Source organism: Sceloporus occidentalis, unplaced genomic scaffold (assembly GCF_023333645.1).
Source record: "Sceloporus occidentalis isolate IW3139 unplaced genomic scaffold, rSceOcc1.0.p SCAF_2, whole genome shotgun sequence".
Classification (NCBI taxonomy): domain Eukaryota; kingdom Metazoa; phylum Chordata; class Lepidosauria; order Squamata; family Phrynosomatidae; genus Sceloporus; species Sceloporus occidentalis.
Genome location: NW_028316982.1, coordinates 65,348,910 through 65,369,638, shown reverse-complemented (window position 1 = coordinate 65,369,638; position 20,729 = coordinate 65,348,910). Strand labels below are relative to the sequence as shown.

Genomic DNA, 20,729 nt, shown 5'->3' with positions numbered 1-20,729 from the left:
TGGTTTTAAAATGCCCCCCCCCTCTCTCTCTTCCCCCACTTTCCCCTTTCTTTCTTGATTTACTCCCATTAATACAAATTGTGTTCAAAGTACAAACATAGATTTTACTCAAGCCAGCAGCAGGGGAGAGGAGATGAGGAGGGCAGGTCCCTGTAGATTTAGCAAAAGCAGACTGCTGCATCACCTTATAGATCCTCTAGCTTTTGTCATTTAGAACTTTTGTTTGTCTTGACCATACTCTGATGTTTCTGGGCTACATGTACCTTGTTTTTATCTGTGAAATGTTGGAAGCTTTGAAACTATTGCCATCTCTAAGAAACCACCACAAATAATGAAAGTGGCAGCTCTGATGTACAAAAATACATTTATTTTCAACAATTTCAAAACCACTGCCTTTTTTTACAGTAGAAATATTCAAATGGAACAATAAAACCAAGAACAGTATATATGTACTTTTATGTATATATATGATTCATGCATTTGTCGTACTTCATTTAAAATAAGTAACACAGTTGCCTGTCTTATTTAAACCTTAAAATGAATAAAAGTAAAACATGTCATTTTGCCAGCTTTCAGAAGTAATATATTTGGATTCCATTTCTGTCAGTCTCAAGCAGCTGTACTCAATGCAGGCACTGGGGGCAGCTAGGGTTGGACCTCAGAGCCAATATTCAGGGCCCCTAAGGCAAGCCCATCCCAGAAGACCACCCAGAGATTAGCAGATGATGGAAGCAACAACACAGAGACTTGGAGTCAGCACATGGACACCATGGGCAGAGCAGGCCCAGTCCTGACTAATGTTGGTCACTGTACTATCTCCCCCCCCCCCATCATTTTTTTAAAAAAACTACTCCAGGCAGATCACTTGACCAGGTATCATGATCATAGGAAACTGCTTTATTACTTTAAAATGTATTATCCCTTTGTAGAACAAACTGGTACTTATTTCCAAGTAACAGTGTTCAGCCTTAGAACATGAGAAACAAATTCCATTTTATTTCTGTACAAAGGCTGCTGCTATGTTTTAATTTGATTGAAATGTGAATTTGCAAAGATTCAAAGTGTTGTGTGTAGTGTTTTTTTTAAAAAAAAACTGAGGTGGCCAATTGCTTTGTATTTGGTTTGTTTGTTTATTGTTTGTGTTTTGGTCTAACATTTGGTTGCTTCTTCTTCTTCTTCTTCTTCTCTAACTAGGGTTTCCAAATTGAAAACTGGTAAGGGCTCTTTATCAGCAGGTGTTCCTTGTAATGTAACCATGGGCCTGAACAGACAGGCCAAAATAAAGCTGCTTCGGGTTACTTTGGAGGTATGCTGTTTAAATGACACACACATCTTAAGAGGCCAGAAGCTGCACCAAAGCTTAGGACTGGAGCATGGCTTTGGCACGGCTTCTGGCCTCTTAGGACGCATGCATCATTTAAACAGCATATCTCCAAAGTGACCCGAAGCAGTATATCTCCAAAGTGACCCGAAGCAGCCTGTTTGTTCAGGCCATAAGTATCAAGCAACATCATATAACCACTAAACATACAGGATCCTTCTCCAGTTTTCATTCTGGCAGTTTTAGCTCTAAATGTTTTAAAACATGGGACATCAGCAAGGGCAAAATGTATAATTTATGTAATTTACATACAAAATCATAAAGCTGATGATCTCAAGGGTGAAGCACCAGTCTTGGCTCTGAAAGCACCCAACCTAATAAAGTTAGAAATGAGAGGCTGATGAAATGGGTTAGTACTGTACAGGAGAGAGCTTTGAAAAGTTAATTTTTGGATGTCAACTCCTCCAGCAAGCATAACTAGTGGATTCTGGAAGTTGTAGTTTAAAAAGGTATTTTCCCAAGGTTTAGTTTTAATATTTAGACATCTTTTCCTATCATTACATCTAGGATTTCTGCCAGCAAGGAAAACTCTTGATGATTATATCTTCAGTATCTTATTCTGTTGAGACCTCATGACTTCACATTCATTTCATGTCTTTTTTTCCCTTCTACATGTGGTTTTAACGTAATGGAAACCATATCATTGTTATTCCCTCAAAAATATATCGATGGTACAACTAGATGTGTTGGCAATTTGCTATGAAGTAGAGTGGGAGTGACTTGAAGCAAAGCAGGAGTTTTGGAATGAGCTGAATGTTCCTTAGGTGTTTTTTTTTCCCCCTACTAATGTCTGAGCTATTCTGCTTATGCTATTGGAGACATCTGGAGGGAATGACAATAGGGTGTTGCTTTTTTATCTTAAGTATGCTTAATATTCTCCTGGTACTATATGAAAATTCAGTGGGAGACCTCATCATGAACTCAGATCTACATATGGGCACATCCATTGCACAAACATGATTTCAGAGAATCTAGTAATAAAACATGAGATTGCTCAGTACCATTAAGAGTATCAAAAACTGCTTCACCATGAATAAAATGGCATGTATTTCACAGCAAAGCAGAAATCCTTTATCTGTATTTCCTAGTTACTTTACCCCATTATTTCTCATGACCAATCAGATTTCTTTACTACTGTGAGAATAATAACACCATGCTGGTTTGTAGCTTCTGATATTTCTGATCTCACATAATCTTCACTGGAGAGCTGCTCAGAAACAAAAAGACTAGAGACAATCACACAAAGGTATCAGTAGGCCCACTCACCTCTTCCTCCTCCTCTTCTTCATTTGCTGTAAAGTTGCTATAAGATATCCTAAAAGTGCTAAAGGCAACTATGACTAGGTAGAATAAAATTTGGAGAATTCATAGGTTTAAAGATTAAACATGGTAGAATAGGAACATTGTAATTTATTGTCACAGTCAACAAGCGGCAGCTTCCCGCCGGTGGAAAAGGAGATGCTGGCACAGCGTCCTTTTAGGACGCTCTGTATCGGGCCATAGATACCCCTGATTTTAGATTTTCTTATTTTGTTGAAAAACCATATTTTCTTATATGGCTCTCTGATTTGAGCAAATATCTCATGTCATATGTCTGAGACCTCATACTTATATTCATTAAAGATCTGACTCAAGGCCTTTTTCCATACTGTCTCCAAGGAAGATCAAATATCTTAACTGTATTTCTAATGTTGTAGTGTTTCATCATCCAGCATGTTAAAATCACTGGGACAGATTTCCTTCTTTATGAAATTACTCTTGACAATGTTGATGAAATATATATATAAACAAGGATTAAATATGGCAGGCAACAGATACATATTTAGACCCCAAATGTGATACAGCTGCTCACTGCATGTTCTCAGTGAACTGGTTTGCTTATGTAGGTGTGAAAGGGGTGTGCATGTGTGTGGCTTGTTCATTTTAAATTTATCTTTTACTAAACATTAAATTATTTCTCAAGAAATAAAAAGATATTTACATGTTCATTATCTACAGTATGCCATCAGTATCCTCAGTATTAACATGCACCAGTGAGGGCCTCATTCATAAACTTGGTCAGGCTTGTTAGTGGCCATTTTGTGCATCCTGCCCACCCACATGAGAACCCAGACAGTTAACCTTGAAAGGCTTATTTCCCCATGTTTAAAGATATACAAGATAATAGATATATACTCAGTGGACTGAATACAACAGGCTGCTAAGTGAGGGGAGAACTCTGCACTGTACAGGAACAAGCCTGGTTCTGAGACTGCCACTGGCAAAGTTGGCCAAAAAATTAGATAAATAGAAAATGTACCCAAAAATTTAAGTTCAGGGTTATTTCTGATTTTCATTAAACCTTGTATATTTCTATGTTACAGTCTTCCAAATGCTGAATTTATGAATGTGGTCCCAGGGAAGAAAACAAAAGAGAAACCAAACCTTTAAAAAATCCCATACCCTGCACCCAATAGTAATAATAATAATAATAATTATAATAACGACATAGAATTTTCCCTTTGTAATAATAATAATAATAATAATAATTAAAAATAAAAACTCAGAAATGTCAATGTCAAAGTTGATTCCTGGCATCAAACACTAGTGCAGTTGGGTATTTCCTTTGTGCTTTCACTGTTGGAGATTGTTGAGATACTTCCTAAAGAAAAGCAGAAAGATATAGTCAGTGGAATTGCCTGTTGTGAGTTGGATGTCATTCTGGATAATGTTCATATATCAACCACTGAACATTTTATAGTATATATTTCATCCTTTCTTCCAGTGTGGGACTGGCGAACCTGTGACTCTGAGGATATGGTTGGATTCCAGTTCCCATTAACTACTGGCAGCATGACCTAGAGTTAGGGATAATTGGAGTAATAGTAATATCTGCAGGGCCACAAGATCTCAGGCTCTTCACTGCTTTTATAGATAATGACATTTCTCTATTCACTACCTCTGAAAAGCTTGTGTTGTGCACTAGTTTTACTACTGTTGAAGCTTTTAAAAGATATTTAAGTATTCAGTATAAACTAGAACTGATACTGTCCTTGTTCAGAAAACAAAGCATGAAAACAGGCATTTAGTAGTAGTGGGAATGCAGATGGACAACACAGATTGTAGTTGAAGAGATACCCTGGGATTTGGGAAATGAAGTTGGAGGCACTAGCTACTACTAGTACTACTAAAAAATCCTGTTTAAAGTACACACTTGTGCAGGAGGTTATAACTCTTGAAGTGTGTTTCAACAGGCCATTTCACTGTGTTGGTAACCAGAAATTTGGAGATTATTCTTTACACTTGTTCCTTAAGTGAACAGCATTCATGCTATGTACCTATAACTCGTGGGTCCAGCTCTTTGTCTATGAGTTCTTCAGGGTCTGTGAATTCACTCAGAGAGATTTTGGGGGCATTTTCACTTTGGTTGACGGAACCAATCATTTCTTGTTCCTTGTCATGCTGGACCTGCGCATATATATTAATCCATGGGATTTTCCTGCATCAAGAAGCAGAAACAAAGAAACAAATATTTCATTAGATGTTGGCCTCTCTGACTTCACAGTGGCAGTTGCCTCGTTAACAGTGATAATGATTTATCATTTATGTATATTAAATCACAAGAACAAGAGGAACAAAACATGAGAGAAGTATAATCAACAGGGTTTTTTTAAAAAAATAAAAAAATAAAATGTCATTTCTACTGAATACATGTGCAATGGAATCTGTTTACCACACAAAGAGAACATATACATCACAGTTAGATCCATCAGACTGCAGGCTTAAGCTTTTGTGCTTATGGTTCCTCAGAAATGGTACTTAAAAGAACTGTCAACCCTCCTATTGAAACTGCTGTTGATAAAAATCCAACACATTTTAAGATATTTGCAATAATCCCTTGAAATAAATAAGTGAAGTGGAAGAGATGGGAGCTGAAATCCTAGATCAGGAGATGTCTCTACAGAGACATAGCTACATCTCTGTACAGTAGAGTCTCGGTAATCTGACATTCGCTTATCCGACATTCCGGATTATCCAATGCCTCTCCCCACCAGACACGCCTCCTAGACACACTCCCAAACATGGCAGCTGCAACAGGATTGCCTTTCCTCACCCTGAACGGGCTCCTCAGAGTCCATTCAGGGCAAGAAAAGGTGCAGGAAGGAGAGGCCTGGGCCCATGCTGAGGCCTCTCCCTGCCAGCTTCACTTTCCTCCCCTCGAACAGACTCTGAGGAGCCCATTCAAGGGCAGAAAAGGCCTGGGAAGGAGAGGCCTGGGCCCATGCCGAGGCCTCTCCCTCTTGGCTTCACTTTTCATGGTCGGATAACCTTCCGGATTATCCGACATTTTCAGTTATCCGACTATTGGCCTGCCCGATTATGTCAGATAACCGAGACTCTACTGTAGCTATGTTTTTCCCACCTAAATTTTCAACAGTACACACACACCCATCATAGCTATATCTGTATTTCTGGGGGGGGTGGGAAGATAAGCAAGGATACATCCAGCAATTTTCCATCAGCTGGTTGTGCAGCAACAGGTAGTTGTAGGCCTGTCTTAGCACATCCACCTACAAGAAAAGATCTGGATGAGGAAACACAACCTCCAAATGATCTACAGACCAACCAAGGAAATCCAGCAAGTGCTGTGACAGGAGAGACGCTCTCATTGCCACAGGAGTTTACCACATACATTGGGACCACTTTTCTGATAATAATAATAATAGGATTTATTTATATGCCACCCAATCACTGGGAATCCAGGCGGCTTACAACAGAGGGGATAATGGACGGTTCCTTGCCCTCAGGCTTACAATCTAAAAAGACACGACACAAAAGGAGAAGAGAATGGTGAGGGGGGAAGGGGATCAGGTCCAGCACTCTTTTCTCCCTCTGAGGCCTGGATCAAGGCACATGGACTGGAGGGTGGGCTCTTCTTCTTCAGGCTAGCCCTGATGGAGCTGGGCCTGCCTGGTCAACTCCTTCACAGGCCGGAAGATGACAGTTATGGAGGGAGGAGTCTCTTCTTCCAGGCTAGCCCTGATGGAGCTGGACCTGCCTGGTCAACTCCCTCGCAGGCCAGAGGATGACAGTTATGGAGGGAGGAGTCTCTTCTTCCAGGCTAGCCCTGATGGAGCTGGGCCTGCCTGGTCAACTCCCTCGCGGGCCGGAAGATGATGCCTTTGATCTTTCTCCTGCTTTATCTTTTAAGCCTTTTAACATCTTCTTAGTGCTCTTGAACACTGATAGCCAAACTCATTTAGCTTTGGCGTATGTTTGTCTGATTTTCTAAATCTATATTAGGACAGTAATAGCTCACATAATGTGTCATCACTGCTTGGAATGCTTGTCTGGGTTATCTCCTGCTTCTGCTCTCAGCTTCTATTTTGACTGCTGGACTTTTTGAACTTAGATAGAGTTCACAGGTAGCTTCTTTCTTTGCTGTACTGAAAAAGCCAGATAAAAGTAAAACTATTTCAGAATAAGCACCTAGGATCCTAGCTTAGTTTAGACTTTGATCTGTGCACCCTTCAGAGATACATGAATGAACACTTTTTCAACACAATGCATGGAAAAGATGTATGTCCGGTGCTTATTAGAGGAACTTCTGTGTATGTGGATTCCTCCTACCACTAGACTATTTAAGCACACTCACATATATTTTCCCCTTCCATTCCTATGCAAGGACCTCATACCATTTATAGGAAGCTATATGAATGGGGGGAAAATCTCATTGTGCCATTCTCTGTGCATGGCAGAGAAGAAAGCAACATCAAAAGGAGATTCTGTCAGTTGCCTCTGTCTTCTTAACCTCTTTAGTGCTTAATACATGAGCACAGATATAGATGACATAAAACAGTTCCATTAACATCAAATGGTTCCTGCTTCCAGCCTACCATATACAATACCTGTCTTAGGCTAAGTGTGGAGATAATACAGAATACATGATTTCTTAGGTGCCTTTCCTCCATTTTAATGGTGGAAGGGTAAAGAGAATGTGATTTACTAGTAGGCAGACTAGGAACCTTCAATCAGCTTCATATTTTTATAAATTTCATAAGCTTTGAAGAAAGACAGGAGCTTTACCAGATATAGCCAAGAAGCCACAAAATATAACTATTAAAAATGAACTGCAAGTGAATATAGGCCCAGTACAGATGGGCCCTTTGCGGCGCACCCATGATGTGCTAGGGTTGCTGAAGGGCGGGGTGTGCACATGTCCCACAACCCTAGCACATCATGGGCGCAATGCAGATGCACAGCGCCATACAGATGGCACGTGCAATGATGTCACAGTTGCGCTGCATCCAAATGGCGTGCTGCAGCAGCGACATCACCGCACCTTCTCTGGTGCTTTGTGGTGTTGCAGTGGCACTGCAAAAAGGAGTCACTTCCGGGCACTCCTTTTTTGCTGCACAGCAGCACCACACAATTTGGTTCCTATGGCACTACTGCAGAGCAAGGAGAGGTGCCGGGGAGGCGCCTCTTTTTGGTGCTCCGTACCGCGCCATAGATTTCTTATTTCATTATCTTCTGTTAAATCCTGTATCTCATTTTTCCATCCACTTCAATATCTTATTCTACCCTTGCAGTTTAAGTTCATGTCTCAGGAACATCCCGTTGTAATGGTTACAGAGGTTATATGGATTGCCAAAATTGTCAAAAGAAATGAAGGAAAACAAACTGGAAATGGTTGGAAATTCACACCTTGTTTTGAAAAATGGCAACTGATTTCAAATATGAATTGTCATTCCTAGGAGCTTAAGGGCCAGAATAATTTTTGTATGCTACATGAGCAGTTACACTTTTTCCAGGGTTGGGCAGCAGTGGCAAAGGAAGGCAAACACATTTTTCTATCTCTGAGCACTCTGTTTTCCTAATGTCTTACTATTAGAGGTCACAGTCTTAGCATGCCTACTCTCTAGTCATGTATTTCTTAAAAGTTAGGTATAGCTATGTTTCTTCTTCGTGGTCTCTGTGAATGGCCCATTTCAATCCTTCAGGCAAGGAGCATCAGTCTGAGGTCACAATGGGCCAGTCTCAATCATTCAGGGAAGGTGCATCAGCCTGAGGTCACAATGGACCAGTCTCAATCCTTCCAGGAAAGAGCATCAGCCTGAGTTCACAATAGGCCAGTCTCAATCTTTCAGGCAAGTAGCATCAGTCTGAGGTCACAACAGGCCCATTTCAATCCTTCAGGCAAGGAGCATCATCCTGAGGTTACAATGGGCCAGTTTCTATCCTTCAGGCAAGGAGCATCATCCTGAGGTCACAATGGGCCAGTCTCTATCCTTCAGGCAAGGAGCATCAGCCTGAGGTCACAGTGGACCAGTTTCAATCCTTCAGGCAAGGAGCATCAATGCCTAAGGTCACAATGTGCCAGTCTCAATCCTTCAGGCAAGGAGCATCAGACTGAGGTAACAACAGGCCCATTTCATTCCTTCAGGGAATGAGCATCAGCCTGAGATGACAATGGGAGAGTGTCAATCCTTTAGGCAAGGAGCATCAGTCCCAGGTCACAACAGGCCCATTTCAATCCTTCAGGGAAAGAGCATCAGACTTATGTCAAAATTGGCCACTCTCATTCCTTCAGAGAAGGAGCATCAGCCTGAGGTCACAATAGGCCCATTTCAATCCTTCAGGCAAGGAGCATCAGACTGATGTCACAATGGGCCAGTCTCAGTCTTTCAGGCAAGGTGCATCAGCCTGGCATCACAATAGGCCCATTTCAATCCTTCAGGCAAGGAGCATCAGCCTGAGGTCACAACAGGCCCATTTCAATCCTTCAGGCAAGGAGCATCAGCCTGAGGTTACAGTGGGCCAGTCTCTATCCTTCAGGCAAGGAGCATCAGCCTGAGGTCACAATGGGTCAGTTTCAATCCTTCAGGCAAGGAGCATCAGCCTAAGGTCACAACAGGCCCATTTCAATCCTTCAGGCAAGGAGCATCAGCCTGAGGTTACAGTGGGCCAGTCTCTATCCTTCAGGCAAGGAGCATCAGCCTGAGGTCACAATGGGTCAGTTTCAATCCTTCAGGCAAGGAGCATCAGCCTAAGGTCACAACAGGCCCATTTCAATCCTTCAGGCAAGGAGCATCAGCCTGAGGTTACAGTGGGCCAGTCTCTATCCTTCAGGCAAGGAGCATCATCCTGAGGTCACAATGGGCCAGTCTCTATCCTTCAGGCAAGGAGCATCAGACTGAGGTAACAACGGGCCCATTTCAATCCTTCAGGATAGAGCATCAGCCTGAGATGACAGTGGGAGAGTTTCAATCCTTCAGGCAAGGAGCCTCAGTCTGAGGTCGTAACAGGCCCATTTCAATCTTTCAGGGAAAGAGCATCAGTCTGAGGTCACAATGGCCCAGTCTCAATCCTTCAGGGAAGGAGCATCAATCTGAGATCACAATAGGCCCATTTCATTCCTTCAGGCAAGGATCATCTGCCTGAGGTCACAATCAGTGTTACCAATTTCTGGGATTTTGTTTTGCACCACCTGGCTAGGAATTGGACTTTGTGGAGTTTGAAGTGTATTCCAGCTCCACTGTTCTGAAAAAATTTGTTCCCAGGGGCCATTCATGATGGATTGACATCATGTCACTCCTGCTATACTGTTAGCATATCAGTTCTGGCTGTTCCTGCCCTGTCATGATATACTTGATACAACTTCTACAGGACATCACGTCATGGGATACCATTCCCACAGGAGTTTCTTTCAACCTGACAGTGTGGTATTCCTTCACTTTTACAAGGCTGTCACTAGTCTGATTGACATCACACCAGCCACTGTGATTTTTCTTGGACATTTTCCCCAAGATCTGCATGATACATGCTGATAACCTGGAACATTACATTCAGATACAGTGTATCTTGTGTGTCCCAATAACTCGATCTCGCGATCTCACCTTCTTTCTCGTCAGAAATTTGTTGTAACTGGATGAGGTAATATTCCTCCTCTACGATGTCCACTGCTGTTCCAGAAATTGTTACTGGAGCTCTTCTCCAGTTCGATCTCATTAGGCTCTCCCAACCATATTGTTGAGCACAGATTGGCTATTTTATACTCTGTTAAAGAGGACATTTAGCCCTAAACTACTTAGCATTCAAGGTTGTGTCTGTCAATGCCATACTCTCCAAATCATGGCTTCGAGAGGCTCTATCACGTCACCTTTTGACTACTCTCAAGATTGCATGATTTACACATCTTCAGCTTTTGAGAGCTTTGTAAACCCTCTTTCCTGGGTACCAAAGTCCCAACCTGTGCAACCTCACATTTTTACAAGCCTTTTGCCCTTCATGTTGGCTTCAATTCACCATTTCAGATTAGACAATGTCTGTATACCAGATCTTCTTGCTTGGTATCTCCCTATAACCACTTAGAGTAATGAGCTTCTTTCACTTCCTGCCACCTACCTATTCAGTAGCCTTGGCATACTCTCCATTGCCAACAAACCTGTGCTATCTAGGTCAAGGTTTTTCCCTTCCCTTACATCTGCCATTTATTATGGACCGTCAAGGTCTACCTATAGTCTTAGCAACATATGGTTAGCTGGCAAGCCTGTTTTTCTGCCAATCGGCCTGCTTCACCTCCACTGGTGACTGTTTCCACTAAGTCTCAGTATTGGATTTCTGCTTGACTCTGTAGAGTCATCATCAGGACTGTTTGTTCCCATGTTTCATGCCCTTGAGCTTGGTTTCCCGAATGGTGATTGTTTGGGGTCAATGTGCCTTTCTTGTGTGGCATGGCATGTTAACGTATTAAAAGTGAAAATGTTCAGATGTGGCAAGGTCTACTGAAGCCTAGATTGGCTACACCTGGAGCTCAGAGGAGCAGCTGAATTCTCAAGGTCGAATGTGCTGGAAAGCACATACAGCAAATGTAAATATTCTATGTCATCAGATGGAAGAGGAATTGGTAACCATGGTACATAGCAACATGTACAGGAAGAGGTTGGGCTAAGTGGTGGCCTCATGGCAATTGTGTATATAAGCCCAGATGCTGTTTATACTGTGTGGGGATAGTGTGGTGTGACGGTTGGTGTGATATTTGTACAGTGGTGTTAGTATTAGCTCGTGTGTTTGGAACAAAGAACAAATAAAGCCCTCTTAGGAGTGATAAGCTGGAGAGTGCTGTTTTCTTTGATCTGGCAGCTGTTTCTCCAGGCACTCTTCCAAGCCAGAGGCTTGACTTTGAGGCTTCGCTCTGCTTTGCAGTGGAGAGATAACCAATGCCTGTCTTGATCCATTCGATATTCGACCAGATTCATCAACATCCCTCCTCTGTTTACCAAAGCTTGTAAGTCTAACCCATTGTGTGATTTGCAGAGACCACCAAGAAGGAAGACAGGTTGTTTATCTGTAACTGTATATTTTTGAGTGATCATCTGCAAATTCACACAAATCTCACCCATCATCTCCACACAGTCGTGCCCTGCCTCTCCTTCAGTCCTGGGCTGCTGCATCAGCGTCCATGGAATTGAGGGTTTAGGTGGGAGACCGGCCCAATAGGCCTCTAATAGCTCTAAGAAAGTTCTGAAGCTTACTGCGCAAGCACAGTATAACCCATTTGTGTGAATTCGCAGATGACCACTCAAAGAATTACAGTTGCAGGTAAGCAACCTGTCTATTCACATTATTTCCTGCTTGTTGGTCATAGTCACTCTCTCCCTTTCCTCATGGATCAGTTATTCATCCCCCATTTTGTAGTCTGAAATTATCTCTCTCCTACATGTTTGAAGAGCACGTTATAGCACTTTTCATCTTGGATATTTGTAAGTAAATCTCTACATGTGTGTCTATGTCCCAAGTAAGCAAATGATGTACAGCTGGATAGGAGGAGGAGCAATCCACCATGATTGGGTCAATGCCTACATGACATCCCAACTAGACAGAAACCCCTAAGGTTCTTTTTCAGTTACTTTTATTAGGACTCCTTCCTTCCTATGTCAGTTTAATCATTTAGTCCCGACTTAAACTTATCTAAGCCTATAAATATGTATCTCTACTTTTACTTTTATTATTTATTTATTATTTATATTACCCAGATAAGTGTGAATTGCTCCTCCTGCTGTCCCAGAATGACTATTCATGGTAAATACAACTTCTCATTCTCAGGATGGCAATCCACCACTAATGGTATGCCCATGCTCCCAACACCAGGTGGGACTATTACTTCCAATGCTACTGTGGCTTGTAACACTCTTCTGCCAACAGCAGTTTGTGCTAATTTATACCTATTCAAATTATAATGCCTAAGAAATGTTGTTGGCTCTTTACAATCAGCTACCTCACAAACATGTTGTGATAATGTAGATACCACATAAGCAGTACTGGTAGCCACAGACTCATTGAATGAGGACAAGTTGAATGTGGCCTTAGCTTGTTGTGATCATAGCACGAATGAATAAAGACTTTACTTCTTTAAGCAATTATTCTTTTTGACCTAACATGGATTAAATAAAACAAATAATGTTTCTGTGTATCTGAACTGTGAAGACACACACACACACACACACACACACACACACACACACCTATTACTGTTCTGCTTATATCCAAAGTACGTATGCCATTTATATTCTATTGCATGTAGATAGAAAGTAGGCAAATAAATTGCTTCTGTTACTCCTCTTTTTGAAATGCACTTAGGTAAAAACCTTGGATCCAGGATCAATATCAATCTATCTTGCTCAAACTGGAATAAATTTGGATTAATTGACAAGGTTGCCAATTGAAAGACCCTTCTTGCTAAAGTTAATGCCTCAAGACAAGCTACTTTAAATGTAAGCATTTTTAATGCATATTTTTGAATTGGCTCAAAAGGAGAAATGGTAAGTCTATTCAAAATTAAATTTTAATTCCATGTCGACAAATGATGCACAGTTGGATATGTTGTAATTGATGCACCTCTTAACCATGAGAGTGTCTTGATAATAGAACTCTATCACATCACAAAATTACAGATAACATTGATAATACTTGTTTTGTTAGGATGTTTGGCCTCAACCTCTCTTGCAGAAACTGTAGGACACTCACTTCACATCTCCTCCTTCCATTCTCTGAATATTTGAAGTATACCAATTTTCAAAAATTTTCCATGTCCTTATATATATATATTGAGTTTCCGTCTTCTAGATGCAAAACTAGTGTCGACCACCCCTGGTGAATAACACTGCAGCACTAAAGTTCTACTTTCAAAATCCAAGCAGCTAGGTCTAGCCATTCTGGATTCAGATGAATGACTGGACCCTGACTTAATATGTCTGGATGTTTTGGCAGCCTCCATGGAAGCACCACAGGTATTTGCACTAATAAGCAAAACAAGGCCTCCTGGGCCAATACAGCACTATCAGTACCACCAATGCTTTCTCTTGCTGAATTTTGAGAAGCACACGCTGCAGAATCTATATAGGATGAAAAGCATAATAGAAACTGCTGGATCATGGAACTATCTGTGTATCAAAGGTTTCCACATCTTTGCTTCCATTGACTGGAAAGAAACATTTTAATCTGAAATTATTTGCAGAAGCTAATAAGCAGATTTGAAATGGCCTCAAGCAATTCTTCAAATGCTAGAAAACTTCACAATCCAGTGTCCAGTCTTCCCGAGGCACTAGATTCCAACTTGATATTTTTCTCAGTCCATCAGGACAATTTATTTGATTCTGCTATCAACAGGAATAAATGCAGACCTCCCTGGTTGCACATATATGCTCAGATGGTCATGTTGTCTGTTCGCACTTGAACATGGCATCCCTGAACCACTGGCACAAAACTGAGTGGAACCAATCATACTGCTTTTCACTCCACAGAATTTATAGTGTGTATTCTGTCTTGAACACTCCATACCTTTGAGCTGAATGACTTGCACAAGAAGCCCTCTAACCTGTAAGACTTGCATCTCCTGTTATCTGCACAAGGCCCTGTTTTACCAATGGTACTCCCTTCTTCAAATTGTCCCACATCCACCATTTTAATTCCATTCTCACAGATATGAGCAATAGTACTAAAAATGCCTCTTGCTTTTTATTGCTTGTTGATGGGATGCAAGATGCCTTTGAAGACCCCTTGAATGAAATTTTCCCTATGGGGCCAACTACATCATCAAAATGAGGAACCCCATAGTCCTTGCTAACCACGTTAAAACTGCTGCTCTCAATAATACTATTTACTTTACCTCCTGCTTCAGTTTGTCCTTCTTTCCTCCAAAAGGATCAAAGTATTTTTGTATTTATTTGAGCCCCTAAGTAGGTTAACAATCCCATTAGTGATAAATGACTCTTTTAATAATTTATTTAAAAATCATAACATTCTAGGCTCCATAGAGTTAAAATCAGATTCCCAATTATTTTATCCTTAAAATTTTCCTTCAATAAAATATCATCTAGATAGGAGTACAATTGAACCCTTCTCTGTCTGAGATAAATTAACAAAGGCATCAGTACCTTTGTAAATACCCTTGGTGCTAATCAAGAGCCAAACGGCAAGGTTCAGAACTGGTAGTGTTAGTCTCAATATTGAAATCTCAAATATTTCCTGTCCAGAGGCACCATTGGAATATGAAAGTATGCATCCTTCTGATCTATTAGATCCCTGATTTTTAAGTTCTCTTTTTTATCTGTATTGTCTCTATTTTGAACCTCAAGTATCTCATGTACTCACTGAGATACCTCAGATTCAAAATTGGATGGAAATCCCCATTGCTTTTTGGACAGTAAAGAACATACAACAAACCACTGATCCACTAGCAGCTCCTGTGTTGCTCCTATCTCCAATTTATAATAATAGTAGTCCTTTAGCTGAATAGAAGAGACACATCATTTGTTCACAGGAAAACACTTTTTAAATTTTCTGATCTGTTTCCTCCATACCTCTCTGCATATATGTAGCTCACACAGCCAGACTTCCAAGGCATAGAGAACAGTTTGTAACATAAATGATTAACAAGTAGTAATAGACATGCTTCATGCAGTGTGTGTGTTCACCAACAGAGTGCCAATTGCAGCAATCTACAGAATAAAAAAAATTGTGCACACATGTTTTGCTTACCTTTGCTAAGATGAAATTTAGTATTCCAGCTGGTATTCTACTTAATTGCAAAAGTAGACACTGCTAATGGAATGTGTGTGTGTGTGTGTGTGTGTGTGTGTGTGTATATATATATATATATATATATATCCAAGTTAGCACTAAAGAATTGCCTGTCCTCCTGGGTCCCTGCAGGTATTGCAAACTGTAAGTTTCATTGTTAATTACCATTGGCCATGCTGGCTAGAAATGATGAGAGATTGGGTCGAAAGCATCTGAAGGGCACCAGAATGAGAAAGGTTACTATAGAGCAGAGGTGGGCAGAACACAGTAACATCTGCAAGGGTTTCTGATTTCCAGTTGTATAACACCAAGAACAAGAACAATGAAAGGGGGTTTGCTCATCTCTAAATTTAACTGTGGAAACAAAGCATAGTGGGGAAAGAACCAGCAATCAAATTTTGTATGAAACCGAACTATGAGATCAGTTCTGGTTTTAACCATATACAATCATTCTACCAAGTGCAATGAAAGCTGAGACACTGCTCAGTGCATGAATCTATCTGTTAGATCCCATGGTTTGCAGGTGCATGGAGAGATAATTCCAGAATAATTAGAGCCCAGTCACGGGCCAGGAGCTGCAGGACTGGGACCTGGAGGAAGAGTCTGATGAGGAGTCTGAGGAAGGGACCCAGACAAGTCTCCCAGACAGGGAACAGCCTGCAGCTCCCCTGTTGCAGAGCACCCCTAGCCAGCTCTCCCTGCTGAGGGCCTCAGCCAGCTCATCATGTGGAAGTGCAGCCTTAAACAGCAGGACAAGGGCAAGACTCACCTGCTGATGAAGCAGAGGACACAGCTGGGGTCTTAAGTCTTCAATCAAGGAGCAGGGACAAAAGGATCCAACAAAAGTTAGAACTAAGATGCTCAGCCAGGCTGCGGCCCAAGCAGCAAGCAAGCTCTGATTAGAACCAACTATTTAAGAGATGACTTTGTCTAAGAGAAGTGCTAGTAGCAAGTAGTCCTGTTCCTCACTCCCGCATTTCCTACTTCAAACTTCCTGGCTTCTTCAACCCTTGGGCCATTTTGACCTTGATTCTTGCTGCCTCCCTTGACTCTGACTGCCTCAACAATGCCTTTCTCATAACGGACTCCTGCCTGCATTATCAGTTGGTAGCCTGTGTAGGTCCTTCGTGAACCAGAACAACTAAAACAAATGGGCCAAATAGAGTAGCTTCTGGCCATTCTGGGGTGAGGCCCCTGCAAAACCAGCAGCCTGTTTAGGACCACTGCATCGAGCATGTGATAACTGTTTGAGTATTGCACTAAGATTCCAAGAGATCAGAGTTCAAAGCCCCACTTGGCCATAGAACTCCACTTGGGCAAGTCACACTTTTTCATCCTAAAAGGGAGGCAATAGTAAACCTCCTTTGAATAAGTCTTCCCAAGAAAATCCTGTGATAGGGTTACTCTAGAGTCACCATGAAGTTGTAAGAAACAACCTGAAGGCACATAACAACACAATGATGTTTATCACACTATACTCTTAAAGTGCTACTATTCCACTTTGACTCCTCTAGCTGCCTCCTGTTGCATTCTAGGATTGGCAGTTTTAAGGAGGAGTATTTAGAATTCTCAGGCAGAGAAGTTCTCTGCCTGAGAATTCTAAATACCCCTCCTTAAAACTGCAAATCCCAGAATGCAACAGGAGGCAGCTAGAGGAGTCAAAGTGGAATAGTAGCACTTTAAGAGTATAGTGTGATAAACATGAATGAGAGAAACATAAGTCGAATCAAATAGAAAGTTCTCTTGTAAAATAGGAAATACACACAAGAACAGATTCCAAGAGAGAAAGAGACCTGCACTGAAAGGTACCTTCAGCAAACTTGCAGTTGTTTGTCTCTTCCACATGAACACATACTTGCCCTTTTCACTTAACTGAAAGAAGGCACAGAGAATTCAATACTGAGCTTTCTGCTCAGATCATCTTTTAGCTCTCATACATACAGGGTAGGGATGTGATTCTTTCACTAAGTTTCTTCTTGAAGGTTGCATTGAATAATTTCAGCAATTTTTTTTCTGTTGCAAGAAAGATTTTGGAAACCACACAGTTTTCAAAGGCTATTCACAATTCAGGGCTTATTCTGTGAAAATATCCCACATGGCTGTTTTGCACAGAATTCAAAATTCTCTGTGTTGGAAACAACATTTTCTGTGTGGAAAATACACTTGGCCCTTAACTTTCATGGGTTTGACAATTGCCGTTTTGATTACTCATGTGTGGGTTAAGCCCACACAGGTGCACATTCCTACACTTACTCCCGCTTGGGCTTTCCCCTGGAGGGAAGGAGCAGCCAGGAATAGTGCACACAGATTCCTCTCCCCCCCCCCCATCCTTTAACTGGCTTCCCTGAGCCAGTTAAAGGACAGGAGGGGCAGGTAAAAGGAGCAGGTGTGCACATTCTTCTTCTTCTTCCTCCCCCCATCGTTTAACTGTATGGGGTGGGGTTATTCAAGGTTTTCCAACATTCACGGGAGTCATTCCCACCTAACCCCCATGAATGTGGAGGGACCATTGTAATATTTCAATGCAGAAATATTACTTCCTGTGCAGAAATTGTTTTCTATGCAGATCAACCATGTGTGAATTTTACATAGACTAAATCCTCAATTATAGCATTATCTGCAAATAAAACAATATTTTCTGTTCAAGAATTAGTATGTCTTCATTGAAATATTATCTTCCATGCAAAAAGGTGTTTCCTGAGCAGAAAATGCATTTCTGTTTAAAACAACCACATCAGACAGAATTAGTCCCAAACTGGAAGATTCTCATCAGTCTAGAATTCTTCTCATAACAGTTCCTCAGTACTAAAAGCAACAACAATGACATATTTTTTCAAATATTTTTTGGAATATTTTTAAAATACTTTCCATCCCTAGTGTAGGGTATTTCAGAAACACACACACACACACTTGTGGATATGTGACATCAGAGTGGGCACAATTATTCGGAAAACTGACAGTTGTCTCAGGTGGAGGATGCTAGGAGTTGGCAGCATGATTTTGGTGCAAAGAGCAGCATTCTACATAATCCACTTGTACCCCTTTAGACATATTGGAGAATGCTGTCACCTAAATAGACTGACAGGTAAATAGATTGACAATCCAGTCAGCCTGGAATGGAAGGAGGCAACATCTTGTTAAGCAAAATGTCTTGGGCCAACTCCCAGCTAACTAAGGATTGGCTGGTAGCTGTAACACCATTCATAGATAACTGCTGCTACCTCATTCCATTATTTAGTTATGATAGTTAGATAGAACAGACTTTATTCCATTGAAAAGAATTAGGAGAATAAAGGTGCCAGTGTCAGGAAGGCAGAAGGATAATGCACTCCAAAGTTAAGGTCTCATCTTTCAACATTAGGTCCCATCCCAAAAGCTGCTTGACTTTCACTAGTATTGCTAATACAATGGGAAACATTTCCCTTTCTTTGAATCGTGTCTGCAAATTTACAGGAGGTAAAAATAATTCTCATGTTATATATGCATTGCTTGGCATGATATGTGAATACAGTGACAGAGAACAGAGTCACACATGCTTCAAGGCATGTATCATAGAATCATAGAGTTGGAAGAGACCGCACGGGCCATCCAGTCCAACCCCCTGCCATGCAGGAAATCCAAATCAAAGCATCCCCAACAGATGGCCATCTAGCCTCTGCTTAAAGACCTTCAAGGAAGGAGACTCCATAGCATCATAGAATCATAGAGTTAGAAGAGTTTCCTTCAATGTTGAGAGATTTTTCCTTCGCTGTCCACCATTATCACACAACACACAACCTAACTCATTCCTTTCCCCCTAAGTCTTGACCTGGGAGAGACTGTGGCACAAACTCAGACCTACCAAGAGGTTTGGTCAGGCAATCACCTCAGGAGCAGCAAATGCACACAACTCCCCCTCCCTACACCAGGAGGGCCCATGCAGCTCTGGAAAGGTGCTACTACAGACATCTCTCTAGGGTTCACTAGGCATTGATGAAACGGACAACTATAAATAGAGTCAGCCTCTGGCAGAGGTGATGCCACTGCCTTCACCTCTTCCTCTGTTTCTTTCCTTCTATGGCCATAATATGGTAAGGTGTTAAGAGCTTTTAAAAAATGTTTTGATACTCAGAAACATTAATACTCCAGACGCATAAAATTCCACTCTATTTTTGTTTGTTTTTTAATTGTTAGGGTCTCTTAATTTCAGAAGTTTTTAAAATCTTTCAAGTTGAACAGACCTTTGGAGGTTTTTCAACAGAGGCTGGATGACCACCTGTTAAGGCCGTTTTGATTGTGTATTCCTGCATGGCAGGGGGTTGGAATGTCTAAATATCTCACAAATCTACAGTTCCCAGAATTCCCTAGCATTGAGCAAGGGCAGTTAAAGTGGTCTCAAACGCAATTATTGCAGTGTGTTTTGAACTTGTGACTATCTTCTATCTAAGTTGTGGGATTCTGCCCTGTGTTTCAGAGTTTGTAAGAATGTTGTTGAGGTAAGGACAAGGTAAGTACATGAAAGAGATCAATTCTGTGAACATACTGTTTGTGGAGGCCATAAAGTTAGCAAAGCCATCTGTGTTTGCATCTGGCTTTTCTATGTTAAAATCTTCTCCAGCTCTGAGGTAGCTTTACTGTTAACTCTCATGTGGCCATGCACAGCACTGAGGGTGGTCATCTAATCTTCACAGAGGTAGGAAACTTTGATGAAGAAGCAAACACAAAAATTTGGGAGAAATGTGAATATATAAACATTGGAAAAAGACACTAGATAGGTAAAAATATTTTTTAAAGCAAGGCATTGTAGCAGTATTAAATTTCCTAATATTTATAGATATTTTGCTTTTTAAAAAATGGATTCTAACCCCCCATTTGTACTTGATTAGGTGGGTGCTATGTGCCTACAATTCTGAATATCTTTGAAACAGTTTGGAATAAAAAATGGTGGTAGCTTGTCATATATTTACAGTGGGGCAAAAAAGTATTTATTCAGCCACCAATTGTGCAATTTCTCCCACTTAAAAAGATGAGAGAGGCCTGTAATTGACATCATGTGATTGTCTGGATTTGTTTTCTCATTTTGTCTCTCATAGTTGAAGTCTACCTATGATGTCAATTTCAGGCCTCTCTCATCTTTTTAAGTGGGAGAACTTGCACAATTGGTGGCTGAATAAATACTTTTTTGCCCCACTTGCAGCTCAATTGAATCAAATAATGTTTCAGTTCTGATGTTTCTTTCTTTCCACTGATGCAGCAAGGAACTACTATGATTACATATATGACTGTTCCATATCAGTTTTCTCTA

At 41.1% G+C, this 20,729-nt stretch overlaps 1 protein-coding gene across 1 annotated transcript in view; it reads right to left on the bottom strand.

The window, feature by feature from the left end:
• Window positions 1-3,174: 3,174 nt before the first annotated feature.
• Window positions 3,175-20,729, bottom strand: part of SORCS3 (sortilin related VPS10 domain containing receptor 3) — a 654,782-nt gene continuing 637,227 nt past the window's right edge. The window contains exons 26-27 of the mRNA XM_089508329.1: window positions 4,699-4,859; window positions 3,175-4,022 (exon numbers count right to left, since the gene is read on the bottom strand). Of these exons, the coding sequence (XP_089364455.1) occupies window positions 3,958-4,022; window positions 4,699-4,859 (226 nt within the window). The 3' untranslated portion in view covers window positions 3,175-3,957. The remainder of the gene's footprint in view (window positions 4,023-4,698; window positions 4,860-20,729) is intronic.